Source organism: Colossoma macropomum, unplaced genomic scaffold (genome assembly GCF_904425465.1).
Source record: "Colossoma macropomum unplaced genomic scaffold, Colossoma_macropomum, whole genome shotgun sequence".
Lineage (NCBI taxonomy): Eukaryota > Metazoa > Chordata > Actinopteri > Characiformes > Serrasalmidae > Colossoma > Colossoma macropomum.
Genome location: NW_023494805.1, coordinates 25,295,893 through 25,317,362, shown reverse-complemented (window position 1 = coordinate 25,317,362; position 21,470 = coordinate 25,295,893). Strand labels below are relative to the sequence as shown.

At 41.6% G+C, this 21,470-nt stretch overlaps 2 protein-coding genes across 2 annotated transcripts in view; one reads left to right on the top strand and one right to left on the bottom strand.

The window, feature by feature from the left end:
* pcxb (pyruvate carboxylase b) overlaps positions 1 to 21,470 on the bottom strand; it is a 258,861-nt gene that overhangs the window by 90,121 nt on the left and 147,270 nt on the right. The gene's annotated exons all lie outside the window — the stretch shown is intronic.
* LOC118825929 (leucine-rich repeat and fibronectin type-III domain-containing protein 4) lies at positions 1,727 to 19,613 on the top strand. The gene is made up of 3 exons (XM_036596792.1): positions 1,727 to 1,817; positions 5,438 to 7,187; positions 16,800 to 19,613. Exons 1-3 carry the CDS (start codon positions 1,727 to 1,729, stop codon positions 18,001 to 18,003), a joined length of 3,045 nt encoding a protein of 1,014 aa, XP_036452685.1. The 3' UTR covers positions 18,004 to 19,613.

The window sequence follows — 21,470 nt, the reverse complement described above, 5'->3', positions numbered from 1 at the left end:
CCGTCTCGGGGTCCCTGAGGACCAGTTTGAGAACTACTGGCACGGAGTATTCAGGAAGACTGGGTTCATTAACCTTAATAATCTAAACTTAATGAACCCAGCGTAAACTGTAATATCAGCACACCATACATGACAGATACTGTGGTATTTGCGTGATACTTTATCACTACAACACGAAGACGACAACACAGTGATCATTTGAATAAGCTCCTCCCAAAGTTATCCCAAGCGTTATCAAATTCATTTCGATTTTCAGTCTTTCTACTAATGAAGAATTCCAGTGTGAGGTGCACAGTAAAATGGTAGCGGAAAAATGCATCAGTTCTACCAATAAACAGGTAACAGTGATAAACATCATGTCAAAATCTATTCATATCAAATCTAAATGAGAATTTCCAGGAGAATTCCTCACTGCGTTTAATTCATCGCGCTGCGCGCGCACACACACACACCATATCCCACTTAGTCAAAATATAAAACAGCGGAGGATAAAACAGGAATTAATTCAATAAGCACAGAAATAATAAGCTGAACAAATAAAAGGCTACGGCCTCACTAGTGGGCCTTGCCCTCTATTCCGTTCTTTCATCTTCAGCGAGTGTGGAAGCCAAAGATCAGGCAGTGAGGTTAAAGTTCTGGCCCTGTGTGCACGCACAACAGAGGAGCAGAATTTAAAGTGCGGGTAGCCCACCGGCCCCCAGCAGTCCCAGGCTGCAGTGGCAGAAATGCTTGCAAAAAGGTGCTGCCACTGAAGTCCACTCAACTCTGTTTTCTATATATCACAGTATTACCTTCCCTCTGCACTCAGTCCTGCTTTATACCACTCATACAGAGACAAATCACTGCACGGTTCATACGAGTCTACTGTTCCACCGTGGACTCAGAGGAACCAGCTTTTAGTCCCATGTTGTCACAACTGAGTGTGTGTGTGTGTGTGTGTGTGTGTGTATGTGAGAGAGGGAGAGAGAGATTGAGAGTAAGAGAGAGAGAGAGAGAGAGAGGAGAGAGAGGTGGGCTTGAGTGTGGCAGTGCTGTAGGGGATACTAAGTGCATTCTAAAAGATTCTCAACACCAAAGTGTGTATGTGAGACTGGGGATTTGCTAAGTGCAGAAAGATGTTCCAACTGCCCGGCTGGACATTCAGACACTACATTAGATGCTAAGTGGCCTCACGTGCATGTGCGCGCACGCACACACACACACAAACACATTGAGCATTCTGTAATCACGCTAGTTATTTTCAGTCTGAATTATGCATAACATTTTGGATTACAGAAGAATTACCACAGTTTTTGCCTTCAGTTCATGCCCTGCCAGCCCTCCTCCTTCCACAAATCACACACCCACCCATCAGATTCCCCTGTAAACATACTCATACTCCCTGAGTGTCCAAACAGCGTAGATGAATAAAGCAGCTCAACTTGAACTACTCATAGCAAAATGTAAAAAAACACAAGAAAGCAAAACCAGTAAAGAAGTATAAGGGTGGAGTAAGCAGAGGAAGAGGATGGGGAGGAGGAAGAGAAATGAGAATGTAGAAGAAGGTGTGCTATTTATCTTGGCAGGCTGGATCGATGGAGCAAAGGAGAGAAAGACAAGAGCTGTTTCAGCTGTTCAGCACTGAGATGACTTACACTTAGAGAGAGCGAGGGCAAAGAAAAGATCAGAGAAGGGGCGGGCCGTTTTAAGTAATGTTTAATTGCTTCTCAGGTTACCTCAAGGGCAGATGGGGGAAAAGCTGTGCGAGATAAGCAGAACAATACAGCGAAAGAGTGAGAGGAAAGGAGGAGCCGAAGGAGGAGGAAGAGGAGGGGAAGGTCATGGAGGGCAGTGCATCAATGCAAAGTCAGACATGAGGAGAATGGAAAAAAAATGAGACAGAAGAGATACCTGAGAGAGAGAGACTGTCTGATTACACTCGTTTCGCTTTCCTTTAATCTCTCCATGTCTCTCGGCCAGCCCGTCTCTTTCTCCCTGTTATCTTACGCAGTAATAGGCTTATGCGTGTACAGAGGTGGATAGATTCCCTAAAACCATACTCAAGCAGAAGTTTTCTTACTTTACTGAAATAATGACTTGATTAGAAGTAAAAAACATGGCTGTGATCTCAAACTTATTTCTTCTGTTTTTGCTTTCTTACACTTCACCATGTGTGAATATTTCTAATGGATGAACAGATGGTTTGGGATGAAATACTCTTTAATGTGCATCAAAGTTAAGAACTTTATCTTTCCTGAAACGTTACTATTTGGAGAGGAGGTTATGACATTGACAAAAGGTAACCTAGAAAAATACATTCTGAATAGGAGTAAAGAACATGGCTGGGCAGCAGTGACACTTCTTAGTACATCCAATGTGCATTAAAATAGGAACTGAGGTTTGTTAGGTGCTATTCTTCTCATTCTGGAATACTTTTGGTCTAAATCACCAACAAGCAGTGTCACTTAAGTACAATGATTGAAGTACAGTGGACTTTTAAACCCCTGGAGTAGTGGTTTTCAAACTTAGGGTAATGACCCACTGGTGGGTTGCAGTGTCGGGGCAAGTGGGCCTTGTGGCTGCATCTGGACAAATTTCTTTATTTATTATAGTTTATTATTTTATCATTTTTGTATTTCACAATCACACTAAATATGCAGTAGCATACACCTACACATATTTCATTATTTTATACTGGTATACCATTGTGCTTGTTGATTTAACTCTCTAGGGTCCACGAATGCAGATGTGTATCAAATTAGATGTTTCTATATATTAGATGTTTCTCTATCATCGCAATAACACAGCGCAGAAATACGGTTCAAAGAATTCCTGAACCTGTAGAGCCGCCCTTTCCATTCCATCTTATCACAAGATCATATGTGACTCACATCAGAGTCATAAGGTTGTGAATAAGGGTTTGAATCATGTGTCCATCTACATTTTGTGAGAAACTGACCAACGGACACCACAGAAATCACTAAGGACCCATCACATCAGAAACCTTTCATTCTTCATTCAGTCACATTGGAGACACACATGAAATGGCGTACAAAAAGTTTACATTCGTTCAAGTTGCTGCAGCAGTTTTGGAAAGTAGCAACAAAGATAGCAGAGCATTCTGCTATGAAACATATGGCTATCATGTTATATGCAAATGTTTTTAAAGGCAAATTTAAGAAGATATGCCAAAATTGAGAAAATGCCTTCAGACCCCAGTGGGTAAAAGCATAATGACTCAAAGGCTTGTTTAACAAATTTGTCTTTTTATTTCAATTCACAAAATATTTGATGAGTCTCAGGACAAACACTACCTCTGCGTGTGTGTCTTGGCATGAACAGACACACATGGGCAAGGAACCCATACTCTAGAGAGCTTATAGCTCCCTCTCTTGCGGAGAATGTACAGCCTGCTAAACGTGAGTGAGTGAGTAACAAGCCAGGTCCATGAGGTACTTCTCATCTAATGGAATGATAAAGTTCAAAAGTAAGGTGTGTACCATAGCAAAGCAGTTCAGGGGCTTTCACCAACAGAACAGAATAAAAATGTTCAGAGACATCAAAAATCCATCACAAATGTCTGTGCAAATACAGTAACACTGAGCTATGTTTTAAACAGTATATTGTAATACTGACAGTACTTAATAAATATCTACGTAGTGTTAATCTAACCATATACTATTACTTATAAGTTTGTTCATTTCAAAAGGGCATCCCATATTTGCACAGATTTTGACAAATGCACTTTGTGCTGACTCTGTTTAATGCTTTCTTAACCGTACCTGGCTGATTACATGCACTTAGCACTAAGTGATGCTACACGAGAGCATTAGCTAGACACGTTAATGCAGGATAAACCTCTTAATGTACTTCACACATCCAGTGTCTTTCCTTTTTTTATTCATAGGTCATGTTTTACACCATGAAACCAACAAAATGTTTACCTGACTTGGCTGAGATTACAGAGGTTTTGGTCTGAAATCGTCTTGTGGAGGCTTCATTGTGGAGGTTTTAGATGTAATTAGCTAACATATGCAAGAACAGCATGTCCACCTTCATGATGTTCTTAGGCTTCATTTTCGTCACTGGTTTCTCATTTCTGCCTACTTTATCTTTGTTATCTCACTCTTTTGACTGTTAGCTATGACTGTCTATTTAATGAGTCACTGCTTAGACTGGGAGGAGGGCTTTTAGAGGACTCTCTGAAGATGCAACCATTTAAACATGAAAAGGAAAGAAAGTACACATCCTAACAGACTGTCCTTCTTGCAAGATTCAAATTATTTCTGAAGCTTCATGCTTCCAAATGACCCAAAGAGTAATGACAGCAGCAAATTAAGCATTCTGGATACACTACTACCCTCCAAGTTACATCCAATCTAGTGCCTGAATCGCAAAATGGAATTCTACAGTGATTCCGAAGGGCACTACAATCTCCGCATGTGGTTTCTAGTGAACAATGGAGATCACTACATCAGCTGAATATATAACAAGGGCATTGCTAGTCTCCTGTTACTAAGCAAAGGACAGAGTAACATTAACATTAATTAAAAATAATTTAGCTTTTAGCCTCACTAAAGCTTTTTTTTTGCAACTAGTGAATACTGATGGACTTTGTTGATAAAGTGTCCAAATTTATTAATTACTATGTTTCTACTACTATTTAGTAAACTACATAGTTCCCCCATGCAGCATATACTAATTAAGGAGTATAGATCCATTTCAGTCAGAACTTGACATTCTCTTCAATCTTTTGTGGTTTATCAATTTTTATTAGAACAACGATCTTTATTAGAAACTTTTACTTAATACCAATAATTAAACTCATTCAACATTAAATGGTCCTCTGCTGAGTTTTTCTTTTGAGTGGCACAAAGGCATGCTATAGCACTCAAACATGTTTTGTTCATGCATTGACTTGAAGCTTCCAGCAAGCATTCAAGTATCCACATTACAGTAACTGTATGGATTTGTGGTACAGTAACTATTTTGCTTAGATCCTCTGGAGAGGTCACTGTGGCCAGTCTATCAGTGCTGATGACTCACTGCGGTGGTGGTTTGAGTTGATTCTGGTTATCTGGGTTGCGGTTAGGCCACTTTTTCCACCAGTGTGGGATGTACATTTGGGAAAGGGCTAAGGCTCCATAGATGGCTACAGGTGCTATCGTGCTATAAAGGAATTTCACACACGATAAAGCACATAGTGGCCATGCTGAGAATTTAGTGTGTAGCTTTCAGAGTGTGCAAGCACTTTTCTACACTACAGCAAGCAATGGCCTCAGTGTGAAACAAATGATACATGCATGCATGCACGCACAGCCTACAAGGGTTATGAAGAAAGCAATTCTTTGCTCTAAAGCTTAAGTCAGATAAGAAAGGAAACATTAGAGCAAATAGTATGGGAAAATGATAGAGGACGTGGTGTCTAAATCCTTTTCTCTCTTTTTTTATTCTCTAGGTCTGTGGATAAACCCCCTTTCTACCATGCAAGACTCCCCAACCCCCCAGTCAGAAAAATCACACCCGCCCCTCATTTTACGACATCATCTGCGTAACACACATTCCTCTACTCTTCCCCTTCATCCATCAATCCATTCTCAACCACCCCTCCTCAAGCCCTCACAAAAGCTCCCACCATCATCTTCTCTGTGCCCAAAGTACACCTACGGCTACCTGGCCCCCTCTACATCACCCCCATCCCCACCTCTACCATCCCTCCACTGGTTCACACTAGTCACGTGTGCCTGCTTCCTGCCAGCTCTGATAGGACGGATTCCTGGAGCACTTGCTGGGGAGACGTGGGGGGTGGTCTCCGCATGTCCCTTCCACTGCGTGTGCCGGAATTTATCAGAATCTCTGAGCACGCTCTGCGCGGACAAAGGTCTCCTCTTTGTCCCACCAAACATTGATCGTCGAACCGTCGAGCTCCGCCTTGCTGACAACTTCATCCGAGAGGTGGGAGGTGCAGACTTTGCCAACATGACAGGACTGGTAGATCTGACACTATCCCGAAACACCATCAGCTTCATCAAACCGATGGCATTTGCAGACCTCGAGAGTCTCCGCTCCTTGCACCTGGATGGGAATCGGCTCATGTCACTTGGTCCAAGAGACTTAGCGGGCATGCTGAACCTGCAGCACCTCATTCTAAACAACAACCAGCTTATCAACATCTCTTCTGATGCCTTTGATGACTTCCTGCTCACACTGGAAGACCTGGACCTGTCTTACAACAATCTGCGCAAAGCACCATGGGATGCCATCCAGAACATGGCCAGCTTGCACACACTCAACCTCGACCACAACCTCATTGACCAGATTGCTGAGGGTTCCTTCAGCGAGCTCTATAAACTTGCTCGGTTAGACATGACCTCAAATCGCCTTCAGACTCTACCACCTGATCCCTTGTTTGCGAGATCCCAGACAGGGGTAATCAGCCCCACACCATACAATGCAGTAGTCAGTTTGAACTTTGGGGGAAATCCCTTGCACTGTAACTGTGAGCTTCTCTGGTTGCGAAGGTTGATTCGGAGTGACGATATGGAGACTTGCGCCACACCGATTCATCTGGCAGGACGTTACTTCTGGTCAATACCTGAGGAAGAATTCACCTGTGAGCCTCCACTTATCACTCGCCATACACACAAACTCTGGGTGTTAGAGGGCCAAAGGGCAACGCTTAAATGCCGTGCTATTGGAGACCCTGAGCCAGTGGTGCACTGGGTCTCACCTGATGACCGGATTATTGCCAATTCAAGCCGTACTACATCATTTCGGAACGGGACACTTGAGCTCCTAGTGACTGTGGCGCGTGATGACGGTGCCTACACCTGCATTGCAATCAATGCTGCAGGTGAGGCCACTGCAATAATCGACCTCAAGGTAATTCCTCTTCCGCACCGAGGGAACGGAACAGTACCTTTAGCCCGTGATCCAGGGTCATCAGATATAACGCGAGGGAAGACATCCAACGGGCAGAGTCCCAGCCAGGACACTAATGCTGACGCAAAAGAAGTTAGAGAGGATGTAGAGATGGAGCCAGAGGATGGAGGGAGTGAGGGAGGAGAAGATCAGCTTGTGGAGGTGCAGGGAGTGACCTCCACCTCAGCACAAGTGCGGTGGGATATTGGTCAACTGTCAGGAGCATACCTGATTTGGATGTACCAGATACAGTACAACTGCACTGCGGATGAGACCCTGGTGTACCGGTGAGTGAAACTCATAAAGGGTTAGAATTAACAACAGCATGTATTGCCAGTAAGACAATGTCTGATAAACTTTACACGCCTGTTTGCATTAGGCAGCCTACAAGTAATTGGTCTGATTGTATTAGATACAAATAACTGACCAAACTCACTTGCAATAATATGTGAAACACATACATAGTTCTAAAGACATAGTTGTCAGAATGGTCTGTCTGTAATTTAAAAAAAGCTTTATTCTGATATCAATACTGAAACAGCACTAAATTTAGCCAATTCTTAATGGCTTTTAATACCTCAGTTAAACTGTGAGTGACTGCACTATGTTATATATGCAGAAAAAACAAAGGAAGGGACCTTCTTGAAAGAAGAAATATAAAAAAATATATAATCTTTCAAAAGATGACTTGTTTAATTGGCATTTACTGGCAGGTATCTATGGTACCTCGAGTCTCAAACATAAAAAAAAAAAAACTATTTTAGTAGCTAGAAAGCACATCAAGGCACTGCAGCCTGCAGTGTGGCATGTTCTACCACAGCATATTTATGCGGTCACATATATGCCCCCTGACATCTTGTAATGTTACATTAATGTAGCTGCAGAGGTTTAGTCTTATTCTTGTCAAGTCACCTCCAGGTTGCCCTGAGCTGGATGTTAAATTTGAGAGAGAGGCACTTCTACTACATTCTTAAATTATCTGTCTCGTTATAGGCTTCAGCAATAGACTCAGCCTGGCTGCTGTCAGACATTTTCTGAACATTTTCAATATATTCTCACACCCCTAGGAGACATTATCAATGGGAGCTCACACACACACACACACACACACATACAGCCTGTCCATCTCTCACTGGGAGGGGTGGTGGGAATTATGAGAGCTTGCCATTACAGACACTGTAAGTGACAGGAAGGCCAAGACAGAGCAGGGGAAGAAGGGATAAAGACTGAGGGAGGGACAAAAACAGAGAGATATGAAAAGAGACTTTGACAGAAGGCTCCAGGGGCAGAATAATGAAGTCTTTAAATGAGCTTAAAGTGCACAACCAATAAGTGTGTCACAACCTATCCTACTGACAAGGGAGGGATAGAAAGAGAGAAGAAGACAGAAGAAGAGAGACGAAAAGAGAGAGAGGCAAAGAGACAGAGTGAGAGAGGGATTATGTTTGATGGCAGAAACTTATCAGGAACAAGTTGCTTCAGTGTTCATGCAATAAACATGAGCCTAGTCCCACAAAGTGTTCGTAAGACATCACATAAAAAAAGGAAAATGTGGACAAATGTCACACATGAAACATAATGAATGGTCTGATCCTTCTCTAATCCTGCCTGCAGTCTTCAGCAAATTTTCACTGAGGTTTGTTTCTGTAAGAATCTGAAGCTTTGTCAAGGATAAATTAGATCAGTAGTTACACTGAATTTACTCAATTCAAATGTGTACACAATTTCTATATGAATAAATTATACTACATCAACACAGCTTTGATGATTTCATTTTGGAAATTGCGTTGATGTAATATGTTTTATTCATGTGGAAATGATACACATTAAATGAAGCTAATCAAGTAATGCATCACTTATGTGAGTGTTAATAGATAAGCAGACAGATACTTACATATACACTACATGGACAAAAGTACTGGGACACCTACACATGACACCTACAGGAGGTTTTCTAAATCCATAGGCATTAATATGGAGGTGGCCCCCCTCTGCAGCTATAACAGCTTCCACTCTTTTTGGAAGCTTTCTACAAAATTTTGGAGTGTGTCTGTGGAAACTTTTGCCCATTCAGGAGAGCAGTTGTGAGGTCAGACACTGATATTGGACGAGAAGGCCTGGCTCGCAATCTCTGTTCTAGTTCATCCCAAAGATGTTTGATGGGGTTGAGGGTCAGGGTTCTGTGTGGGCCAGTCAAGTTCTTCCACACATGATGCACAGTTTTTTGCTGATGTTGCCTTTAGAGGCAATTTGAAACTCTTTTAATGAGTGATTCAATAGAGGATTGGCACTGTGCGCTTTAGCACCCGGCGCCAGTCTGTAAGTTTGTGTGGTCTACCACTTGGTGGCGACCTGTTTTTGCTCCTAGGTGCTTCCATTTCACAATAATAGCACTTACAGTTGACAGGGGCAGATCTAGCAGGACAGAACTTTCACAAACTGACTTGTGACAGAGGTGGGATCCTATGACAGTGTCATGTTTAAAGTCGCTAAGCTCATCAGTACGACCCAGCGTACTGCCAGTGTTTATCTATAGAGACTGCAAGTCTATGTGCTTAATTTGATCCACCTGTTAGCAATGAGTGTGGCTGAAAAATCTGAACTCAATAATTAGCAGGGGGTGTCCCAATACTTTTGTCTATATAGTGTTTGTATATTTGTGTGTGTGCGCGTATATATATATATATATATATATATATATATATATATATATATATATACACATACATATACACACACACACACACACACACACAACGCAAAGTCATACGCAAAAATTTCAGCACCCTTGGCCAAACGACGTTTGTCAACATAATAAGTCAACATATCATGTACAGGAAACACATCTACACATTTCAATGCACAATTATGGTGTGTTTGCTGAATTTAACATATTGGACAAAAATAAAACAAAAGGTTTTTCCCCCAGTATGCCACATTCTGCAAATAAATAGAAATACTTTAGGAAAATGCCATATTTACTTGGTCTCTGTCATGGATGTGTTAACACTTTTGCAATTGTAAAATCAACAGTGACCAGGGATACCCAGACTGTTGCATAAGACGACAGACAGAGACAGACAAACATACCGAGAGATGCATTTAATGTATTTGCAGTTAGAAAATCAACAAGTCTACACACAGACAGACGGACACAGAGACAGACAGATGCGTTAACATATCTGCAATTAGAAAATTAACAATGGCCAGGGGTCTCTAAACTGTACATATGAACAGACAGACAGGAGCAGAATGTGATGGGTGAAGGCAGGGTTAATATTAGAAGAGCAGAGTGATATTAAAGGGGTCACGAATGTGTGAATGAAAAAAGTGAAGGAAAAAATAGACAAGAATTCTCACCCTACCTCACCCACTTTATTCCTCTCTTCTATTTCTCTCTCTTCCTCTCTGGGGTCCTAATAATTGCCTGTTTCTGTGTCACCAGCTCTGTGACACTCCCCTGTCAGTTTGACTACACTACGAGAGTGTGTGTGTATGTATGTGCCTGTGTATGCAGCTGCTGTGACTGCACACTGCACAGGTACATCAAAGCAAGTTCGTGTGCACACACACATACACACACACACACACAATGAGGGGCACTAGAAGAAAAGGTCAGACTCTTATTCCAAAGTACAGAGCCATGAGTGCCACATCTGATTAGAGTACCAGCACACTATTTCAGGGGGGAAAAAATCCATCCAATGTATCTACTCAATGTATAGAGTCACATTTCCAATCTTTTAAATACTCGGAGGCCTGGACATAGACATTTAATGCACATATTTAATGTTTTTTTTCTCCATTTTCCCCTCACACAAGAACACAAACAATTCTGCTCACGCTAGCCTAGGTAGAGGTGATATCATAACAGGTAATGTTAAATCCCACTGTAAGAACACTACAGCAAAGTGTACTGCACAACATTCAGAGGACGAAGCTGTAGGGAGGGAGTGACGGCATGTTGCAAAAACAAACCTACGACGATGTATACAAGTATTAGGAAAACAATTAACGACAAAAACATATATGTTGACTGACCATGTAATCACATCATCTAAACCGCTTATTCTTCTGGGTCGCGGGGGCATGCTGGAGCCTATCCCAGCTGACATTGGGTGGATGACCATGTAATGATTAAGCTAAGTAAACATGCGAGCAAACCTGATATAACTAATCATAAAGAAAAGATTTATGTGGGTAGTCCGTAGCCAGAAGTATGCTCCACACAACAAAACAAAAATAACCATGTGCAGTTTGATGTCCAGATGTCGATGTGTTTAAAAAGACTCGTATTACTCACTAACAAAAATATACAAAATTGAGTTATATGCAGGATATAAAATGCTGGCCATATCCTGCATTCTACTTGTAGGCCTATTCTATTATTCCCCCGTGGTCCACTTATAATATTTTTGCTGTGTTATGTACCAAAAAACAGCGACAATTCATTTTTATGACTACTTTCCAACCACTCTATCACTTAAAATGAAACAGGCTGTTGTTGTTAAGACTGATATATGTAAAAGACCTCTGTACTGATGGACTGCCATGTACTATGCCTCACTCAAAAAGCAGTTCAGGCTGAAACACTCCTAAATAACTCTGATGTGAAGGAGTGGGGCGAAAGTGTTGAGGGCTGAATAGGCGGATATTTGGAAATGCTTTATTTTTTGTGACATCACAAAAAAAAAAAAGAATTAAAAAAACATGCTGCTACAGTACCAACATATGAACCCTATGAACTGAGGAGTGAGTAGTACACTTCAATATCAACAATTAAAATACTACTTTTTTTTGTAACTTTTATTTCAAAAAAAGGGAGGAAAATTTGTTTTTCCACTCTATGGCCACCGTAAAAAATCCCCACCCTGTTGAGTGTTTTCCAAACGCTCCATTATTAGTGACCTAAAGTGCCATTTTTCAAGTAGATGGGAGAAAAAACATAGAAAAAAATGTCATCTGTATACGTGCAGATAAGGCATGAGCCGACTGCCAAAGTTCTTCAGGTTATGTACTATAATATAGTCTACACTATGATACCTGCCAAAGCACATCTGCCTGCCAATGACTCTGTCTTTGTTGTTAACATTGATTTACCACCTACACACAGACACCCATCCTTTTACCTGCCAAATGTACTTACCTCCAACATCTGTAGCTGTACCCTCTTAGATGTGATTTGGAGCTGACAGAACATGTGTTCCGGGCTAAAAGACACTGTTTTAGAGGAGGTATGGAAATTGAAATTCTGCCCCCAGCCCCTTCTACTAATTTCAGTGGAGCATTCAAACGCAGGCTGGTAATAGATTAATAACTGCCATTCACAACAGCTGGGGGAAAACTGCACAATTAAAATGTTTCACACCTGTTTCATCTGGAAGACAGACTTTTCAAGCAGTAATCATGTCTGCAGCATATTAAACTAAGGCAAATCTTTCTGCGCTGTTTAGGCTGACAGGTGTCGGGGTCCAAAGACAACGGACTGAGTTTCTGCAATTCCCTGCTGCGCTCGCCTGATACCACTGAAATGCATTCGTCTGTCAGAGCATTTTGGCTACTGAGTTGCACTTCATTTAGTCATTGAGGTTTTTATCTTTCTCCCATTTCAATTTGCTTCTCAACTCGCTTTTGTTTTTGTGCTCCTGAAAGATTAAACAGCGCATACAAATATGCTACTGTTCTTTTTCCTTTTGACGCCTGCCTGTCAGCATTTGCAACAAGACGCATGCCACTACACAACCGTACACTTCAAACATGCATTTCGGAGGCTTTTGTTGTGGTCAGTAAAACTTTTATTCATCAATATAAATGTTTATTTTCTAGAGGAGGAATCACATGGCTCTTAGTAACACACAAGGTAATTTATGAGGCTGTCACACTCTCCTTTGTGTGGCCTTGCTTGCTGCTATAGTTGTCCTACCGCTGGCCAAGATACTGTATGCAAAACACTAAACAGAAATGCAGGAAGGTAATGCTTACCTTGAAAGCACATAAAAGGAAACATAAAAATAAATCAGATCAAAGTAAATATAAAAGGAAAAGATAAATTATGCATGGTTATTCCAAGGGAATGTTTGCAAGGTTTATACCCTTATATCACACACAGACCAATATATATTTTTTCCTTTCGTTACTAATACTGTCCAGAGCATTTGACAGTCAACTGACCTACAAATGTGTCCTTTTATAATCACTGTTGCTTGGGTGGACAATCTTTAAAGACCACTGGGAAAACAATCCCTTTCAATCTAACAAGTAAATGTAGTGCACAACTAATTTCTTGTGTAAATACCCATTTCGAATGCATTATGATTTTTTTCTGTGTGGTAGATCACGCTGTTAGGTCAGATCCGGTGACATTTTTGTTATCACTTCACACCCTACCCTTCTGCTTTCTGCTTCTGTTTGTCTCTCTCCATTGCAGACACAGACTAATATTACTTTTCTGTCACTCAAAATAGCAACCCATACTTTGAGTATTTGCGACATGCTGTTAACTTGCTAGCAACTTCACAACAGCTGACACCCTACTGATGAACTGAGCCTGTCAACCACATGTTTATAAAACTCTTGATTACATTATACATCTGATACATCCTAGAAGTGTGACTTTCCACAAAGATGCAAAATAAATATAATTTGAATAATGCACTGCAAATATAGGCATTTTCTTTAAAAACACTTTGTGAGTACATGTTGATTAGCATCATTAGGATTTTAGTTCAACATTCTTTAATCTTTTCCAACCTAGCAGGAACAGCCAATTTTCAATAAATTGTGAATTGTAAAAAGTAAACCTACCAAAAGTAGCCAATATTCTATTAAGCTTATAAAACCTAACTAATATTCTGTAGAGCTTGTCCGTCCTTTCAAGAGAAACCAACATTTCACTACAGTCTTCCCCATCTAGCAACAGGAGCCAACATTCTGTAAAGTTTGTTCAACTTACCAATAATAGTAATCCCTCTTAATCTAAAGCTTGCCCAACCTTGCAAGAATGTTCCATATGGCTTGTCCAACCAACAAACCGAGCCTGTCTGTCCTAGCAGCAGTGGCCAACCCTTTGGAAAACTTATCTCACCTAACAGCAGAGGCCAATATTCAATTTCCACCTTGCAACAGAAGCCAGTTTTTGTCTCTTACGTTGAGATGTGGGGAATTTATCATAAACTGACACGCAAACCTGCGGTACATATGTCATTACAAGTAGGACATATCTGTACTATGCATGCCAAATTGTTCAGGCTAAGCAAGCGTTACTGGAATATCCAAGGACATGTTTCCAGCATTACACTAATAAATACACATGCCAATATCTATTTGTCAATATAGCCACTATACTGACCTCCCTCTGTATGCTTCCATTGATTTATTAATCTATTCAGAGAGTGCATGTATATTTAATAGTATTTCTCTTTTTTGTTCCATAGACTGAAACAACACAACAAGGGCAGATTAACTCAGAGAATCCATAAATATAAAAAACATTGGAGCACAGGCTGGGTGACCTTGGCCACTAACTCATAATTTACAGCCGAGCCACACTTAATAGAACCCAACCTCAATGGCAGAGTTACTCAGGCAGAGCGAGGGAGTGAGAGAGCAAGAGAAAAAGAGACAGGGCGGGAGAGGAGAGAGAAAAGAGGGGAATGGAAGAGAAAGAGGGCTGGAGAGAGAATAGGACTGAAATGGAAAGGGGGCAGATATGAAAAGAGATGGGCAGACAATGAAGTAAAAGTGTACAATTAGATAGAGAGATGGAAAAAATGGAAAATTAGAGGGAGAAAGAGATACATGGAAAGAACTGTGGAGAAATTAGAGCACGGGAGATGAAGAGAATGAACAAGGCAGAAAGGTCACGTAGGCTGAAAGAGAGAGTGCATGCAGAGCATAGGAGCATGGGCGAAATTAGAAGCGAAAGAGTAATTGACTGATCAAGGCACATGGAGTATAGGGATAGAAGGAAAAGAGAGAGAGCGAGCAAGAGAAAGAGAGAAAGTGAGAGACAGAAAGTGTGTAGGAGGCATGGGAGGGGGTTGTTAATACTGCAACTAAAAAGGGATTCTAAATGGCTCAAGGTCTCGCTGAGAGCCTGCAATTACGTGTCAGTGGCAGAAGTACTGAATGGTAGGGTTGTGTTTTTGCCAGCATCATTTGCCCATACGTGCCTATTATGTTCGTTATGCATTTGTGTGACAATAGCACACTGCTTTGTGTAGAAGAGAGTGGAGCATTAAGGGGAACAAACAGAGCACCAATACACACATACAGTCACACACACTCACCTACACACTTGCCAAACACACACACACACACCTACTAACATACACACACACACACATTCAAGTGCAAAATGCACTTGAAAATAATAATGCAATATAAAGGTGTGTGAGTTGTACAAGCTTTTCAATAGGTTCAATGGGATTTTTGCCAACGTTCAATAAAACTTGTAAAACCTATCAACGGACGTCAGCATTCTGTGCAGCTTGTCCAAGCTAGACACATTAGGCAACATTTTGTAAAGCTTGTCAAACCCATCAACAGTAGCTAGCACTCTATAAAGCTTGTCCAAACTAGCAACAGTAGCCAATATTCTGTAAAGCTTGCCCCAAACTAGTAACAGTAGCCAACGTTTTGTAACGCTTGTCCAACCTGTCAACAGTAACAAGCATTCTGTAAAGCTTTTAAAAAATACGCTTTGGTTCTATTTCTGACGCAGGCTGCACGCGGCATACCAGCAGTTTCTATGCAGAAACAGTACAGAAATGCAATGTCTAGGCTATAATTAACAAACAAGGCTAAGAAACATATCAACATATGTAGTTTAAACTCATTGACAGGTTGACTGAAATCCCTTGAGTAGGTTAATGTTGTGAAGCCGCATGCATCTCCTCCTCTTTAAATTGCGCTACATCACCTGGTGAAAAAGCCAGCAACAGCAGTTACTCAAGATTTTATTGCTGATCTCTCTAAGTCATCTATATAAAGTTTATATGAGTAATAAATGGACAATACAGACATTTACATTACGCCGCATCGTGTCTGGTGTGAAATGGGCGTAACAAACACTTGTAAAGCATGTCTAACCGAGAAAACAATAAGCAACATTCTGTAAAGCTTGTCCAACCTAGCAACAATAGCCAAAATTCTTTAAAGCTTGGCTAACCAAGAAACAGTAACCAATATTCTAGAAAGCCTGTCCTACCAAGCAACAACAACAACAACATGTCTGTATAGCTTGCCCTAACCTAGCAATAGTAGCAAACATTCTGTAAAGCTTGTCCAACCAAACAAGAGTAGAAAATGTTCTTTAAGCTTGTCTGACCTAGCAACAGTAGTCAATATAGCATAAAGCTTGTTAAACCCAAAAGAGTGGCTAACGTCCTGTCAACCTCTCGCCAAACCAACATTCACCCACCTACTAATATACACTCACACATTCAAGCCATACCCACACTCAGTGATACACACACACACACCCATGCATATGCATGCAAGCACACTCACATTCAGTGCTCCCTGTTTCCTTGTTGCACTGAAACAACCTTTCGCTAAGTCTCTCTCTCTATTACAGCTTATTCACTTAATCACTCACTCTCTCTCAGGTATTGCTCACTGGAGGTGTTCTATTCTCCTAGCCAGCCTCGGCTGATAGCAGCTAAATTATTAGGCATTAGGAGCTGTGCTTTCTTTTCATAATTCTATTCTACTCAGCTTGATCGGATCATTTTCTCTCTCTCTCTCTCTACTGAGTCTCTATTCACCCCTCTACCTCCCAGCCTTCCTCCCTCCCCGTTTCAGTCAACATCTTTTCTTTGCCTATCTGACATTTTGCTGCATCTCAGCACTAATTTAGTCTTTTATTGCACTCTCTCTCTTTCTCGCCCTCTCTTTAGAATCCTGCCCTCCACGAGTAACAGCTTCCTTCTGAAGAACCTTGTGTCTGGAGCAGACTACAATCTGTGTGTTCTGGCCATTTTTGATGACACCGTAACCTCCATGGCTGCTACAAAGGTTCTAGGCTGCATTCAATTTAGCACGAAGGACAACTACCCAGACTGCCGTTCACTTCAGGCCCATTTCCTGGGTGGGACTTTAACCATCTTGGTGGGAGGGGTTGTAGTGGTTACATTACTAGTGTTTACTGTGGCGCTGATGGTTCGTCATCGGGTCTGTAGCAACCATGATGACCACAGAGACATTGGTGACGAGGCTGGATGCTCAGGATCAGACTCTCCGGCCCTTGCCGCCAAGGGAGCCAATGTTTTTTCACAGAGTAATGGAAACGGGGATGTAATGATGGTGGTCTTACCCAACGGGTTGCTTCAAAAACAGAGAGGGGGAGCATCAGGGGCAGGAACATCGCCCAAGCCACCACCAACCCCGAAACCCAAAACACTGCCCAAGCCCAAAGTGAATATGGACCAGCTAAAAGCAGGGCTTGAGGGAGGGGTAGGGTCACAGAGGGCGCTTCCACCTTATACCCCAGAGACGGAGCGAATGCCAATGTACTACAGCCCTAAAAACCCGTCTCCGTCTACACTGCCTCGCCAGTCGCGCCAGTTGGTAGCTGGGCAGAGCAAACTTCAACCCATAAACAGGGACGTAGTAAAAAGGGCAAGCTTCAGCTTAGCACCTCCCCCTCACTACAACACTGATTTAAGCGACAGGCGATTCAGTACGGGCGGGGCAGTGGTCGTAAGACGAGGCATTACAGACAGTAAATGGAATTCGTCTTTGGCCTACCAGAGCCCTGTCCATGGTGCTGTAAGACGCAAGCGCAGCTCTTCCTTTGACATGGGTAACATGGCCACCACAACCTGTTATAGCTATGCCAAGCGGCTGAGCATCATCTGGACCAAACGTAGCCAGTCGCTGCATGGCATGCTGGTCCAGTGCGCCTCCACCACCAGCGCCTCCACAACAACCAGCAGCAGCAGTGGAGATTCGCAACTGCGGCACAAGCGCGGTTACATTCACGCCTACAACACCACCAACTCCAACTCTAACCCCAGCTCCACCAGCGCAGACCGAGAGAGGGAAAAAGAGAAGGAGAACAAAAAGGACAAAGGAGAGGAGCTGGAGGAAAGTGTGGTGTAGATGGAGAGGTAGGTAGTTGTGACATATAGACTGAAGAAAGGAACACAGAGTTGAAAAAAGAGAAAGTGCAAGAGAGAGAGAAGGAGAATGAAAAAGAATGTAGAGGAGCTTGGGAAAGTGAAGACAGAGAGGGAGGTGAGCTGTAATGCAGAGGCTGGAAAAAAGAAACAAAGGCAGATGAAAAAGACAGAGACAGAGAGAGGAAAAAAAGGAGGGCTAGAGGAGCGAGAGAAGAAGGAGGGCTGGAGGAGCAAGAGAGTGACCGTGATCTGCCAGAAAGAAGGAGATGAAAGAGGGAGAGTTAACGGGTGAAGTGCGAGGTGAGGTGTGATACGTGGGTGTGTGAGCTCAGGGGGAAGGCAGCTGTTAAGGCCTAAGCGAAAGGTTGAGTGGAGAGATGAGAGGTGGAGAAAAGATGTCACGAGAGAGGGAAAAAGAGAGAGCAGACAAACAAGAAAAAAAAAAAGAATACAAGGAGGGGAGTGGGAGGTAGGAGAAGGAAAGCAAGACAGAAAGAAACAGAGGCAGGAACCAGGGTTGTGACAAATGGACCACAGAGTCAGAACACGCACTTGGTGGATATAAGAAACGGACCCCACGAGACATGCGTCCAAAGTGGATTTCTGAAACACAGAAATGCAATCTTTCCCGAAAAAAAAGCCTATAATAAGAGTAAACAGAAGACCTAAACAAGCGCAGGTATGCAGCCTGTTTCAGGACAAAGCCTAAGCAGAAAATGACTTCTAACGAATGACAGAGAGTGATGGCATTGGATCGGTGATCAATTAGCCATCCTGTCACCCAGACCATGGAGCCAGGGGCGGTGGACGGAAATGCCGAGTCATGCCCGATCAATGGGATACGATCATTCGATAGAGCTGGCACCGGCAGGCGGAGGGCTGGTGTTACAGCGAGTTGGAGAATGGAGGGAACATGAACCAGACATGGGCGTGAAATGCAGCGCTGGGATGATGATGAAATGATTCGGGACAGATTTAGAACACAGACCAATAAATGGATGTTGACTGAGGAGGAAGGGGATTGGATGCGGTGTGTGTGTGTGTGTGTGTAGAGCAGCTAGCGTTGTGAATATGGAAGAGGAAACACTCCTTTTGTTTACTTTTGTGACATCACTGGATGCGCCATGTACCCATAACCATCCAGAATGTGTTTTCACAAACCAGAGACTGAGGCATTATAACAGTGCCCAGAGTCCTTCATTCAAATCTCATAGTCATTCAGATTACATAGAAGTCACAGAGACATAGATCCAGTACATGAAGGAATTCATGCTATAGCAAGGACAGCAGAGAGAGAAAAAAAGAGAGAAGAGACATTGCCATGAACTTCTGTTTTCTTGATTTTCATGAATGATAATAGAACCGGAAAAAAGTGCAATTTTGTTGCAACACTTTCATGATTATTAGTTATTAAGATGATTGTGATTATCACTGAGCTTAAAAGAGACTAGAAAAGAAAATTAATGAGCTCACCGATAATTATAGCCATCCTGATAATGATGTTTCTGTTTGATCTTATTTTGCCAAAGTAAATATTGTTACCTTGACTTGATATTCTAAATAATGAAATAAAACTGAAAAATAAAGATACGAGTTATTTGTGATTGAATAATTAAGTCTCTGAAAGGTGGGAATGGACAGAAAAGAGCAGTCTGAGTATTGCAATTTAATGCAATTCACATTCAGTGTGTATGAGTGTGTAGGCCTGTGGCTAGTGATGTTTAACAGAGTTACCACAGTAACAGTGATGGTTTAAAACCACAAAAAAACTGCTCATTTACTGAAGTATTTTATGCAGAGCAAAGCAAGACGCTAGATCCCCTACATTAAAATCTCATACAGTCGTATGCAAAAGTTTGAACACCCCTAGTCAAATTATGTTTTGTTTTATTTCTAAATGAAAATAAACACACCCTCTACAGAGAACACATTTAAATACGGCAATTTTCTGTAAATTTTGGTGCATAATTTCTATTTATATTCTCCAACATATTTAACATACTGGACAAAGTACATCATACTAAAAGTGCCATAACTTCTGTACATGAAACATTTTAGGTGTTATTGTTCCTAATATGTTAAATTAAACAAATAAATAGTAATTGTGCATTAGAATGTGCAGAAGTGTGTTCTCTGTAGAGGATATGTTAAACTATTTTCACTTAGAACATTAACAAAACGTAAAACTGCACCAGGGGTGCCAAACTTGCATGCATATACAGGTGTATACTGCACCTAGCACAGGTGAGTTGTAGAAATGTGGCTGCTGAGCTGTGCTGGTTATACTTGCAGATATCATATCTGTACCGCCTACAGTATGGTATATATTTTAGGTTATCCTCAGATCACAGCATCAGGTTCCAAACATCAAACCAAACGGCTTCAGTTCTTCGTAAAAACACTCATCTTGTACAACTGAGGAAGCTAAGCGGCTACAGACATCACGGCATTGGACAGTAAAGTTTGTGTGACGTTTGACACTTCATTCTTCATTACTCGATTAATTTTGTTGATCAATTAAAGACTATATTGCATTAAAAACATAACCTTTATTGTACTATGGTTTTATTAAGTACTTTTATTGGGCAAAGATTAAGCTTCAACTCGCAATGTAATGCACAACGTGTTTGTTCCCATGCCTGCTTCAGAGATACAAATTGTCTCAAAATGACCAGAGGAAAAAAGCAATGCTATTTCTATTATTATTATTATTATGATTATTATTATTAGTAGTAGTAGTAGTAGTAGTAGTAATAGTAGTAGTAGTAGTAGTAATAGTAGTAGTAGTAGTAGTAGTGGTAGTAGTAGTAGTAGTAGTAGTAATGTCTCTGCAAGTGCATCTGCTGATGTTTCGGGAGATCATCATCAGTGATGTTCCTGGAAGCATCATCAGAGGTAATTCCAGGCATAATAATAGTAGCAGTTAGGGATGCAATGATATTGATACGGGTTTCAGGTTTCAGTCCAGTACAGCTCTCATTTACTTGTACTCATAAAAATTCACAGATAGCAACATCCCGAATACCAGCTGATACTGTGTGAAGTAGGCTGGGTGCACCTGCCACGCTAATAAACAAACGCAGTTCCTCTGCATGTTTGCTCAGTACTCTGTGCACAATGTGTTATTTTGAATAAAATAGCTTTATTGATAATTGTCTGTTAACAGAGCTGTCTGTAGAGGCTGTGTTTCATGTAGCATGCCAGTCAGCATTTTTGTACAGTGTGAGTATATAGATCGTAGGCTTTGACTGTACACACTGTACATGGTATAATTAAACGTACAGCGTGAGTCAACAAAGCACAAGATTTCTAAAATTGCACAGGACAACCCAGTACAGTTCAATCAGCCAATCAAAAGACTCCAGGAAGACACAGACTCCACACATCAGCTCTTTAGACGTGTTAGCCTCGGATGTGATTCCTGCTGTCACTGTGCTACAGAGACCG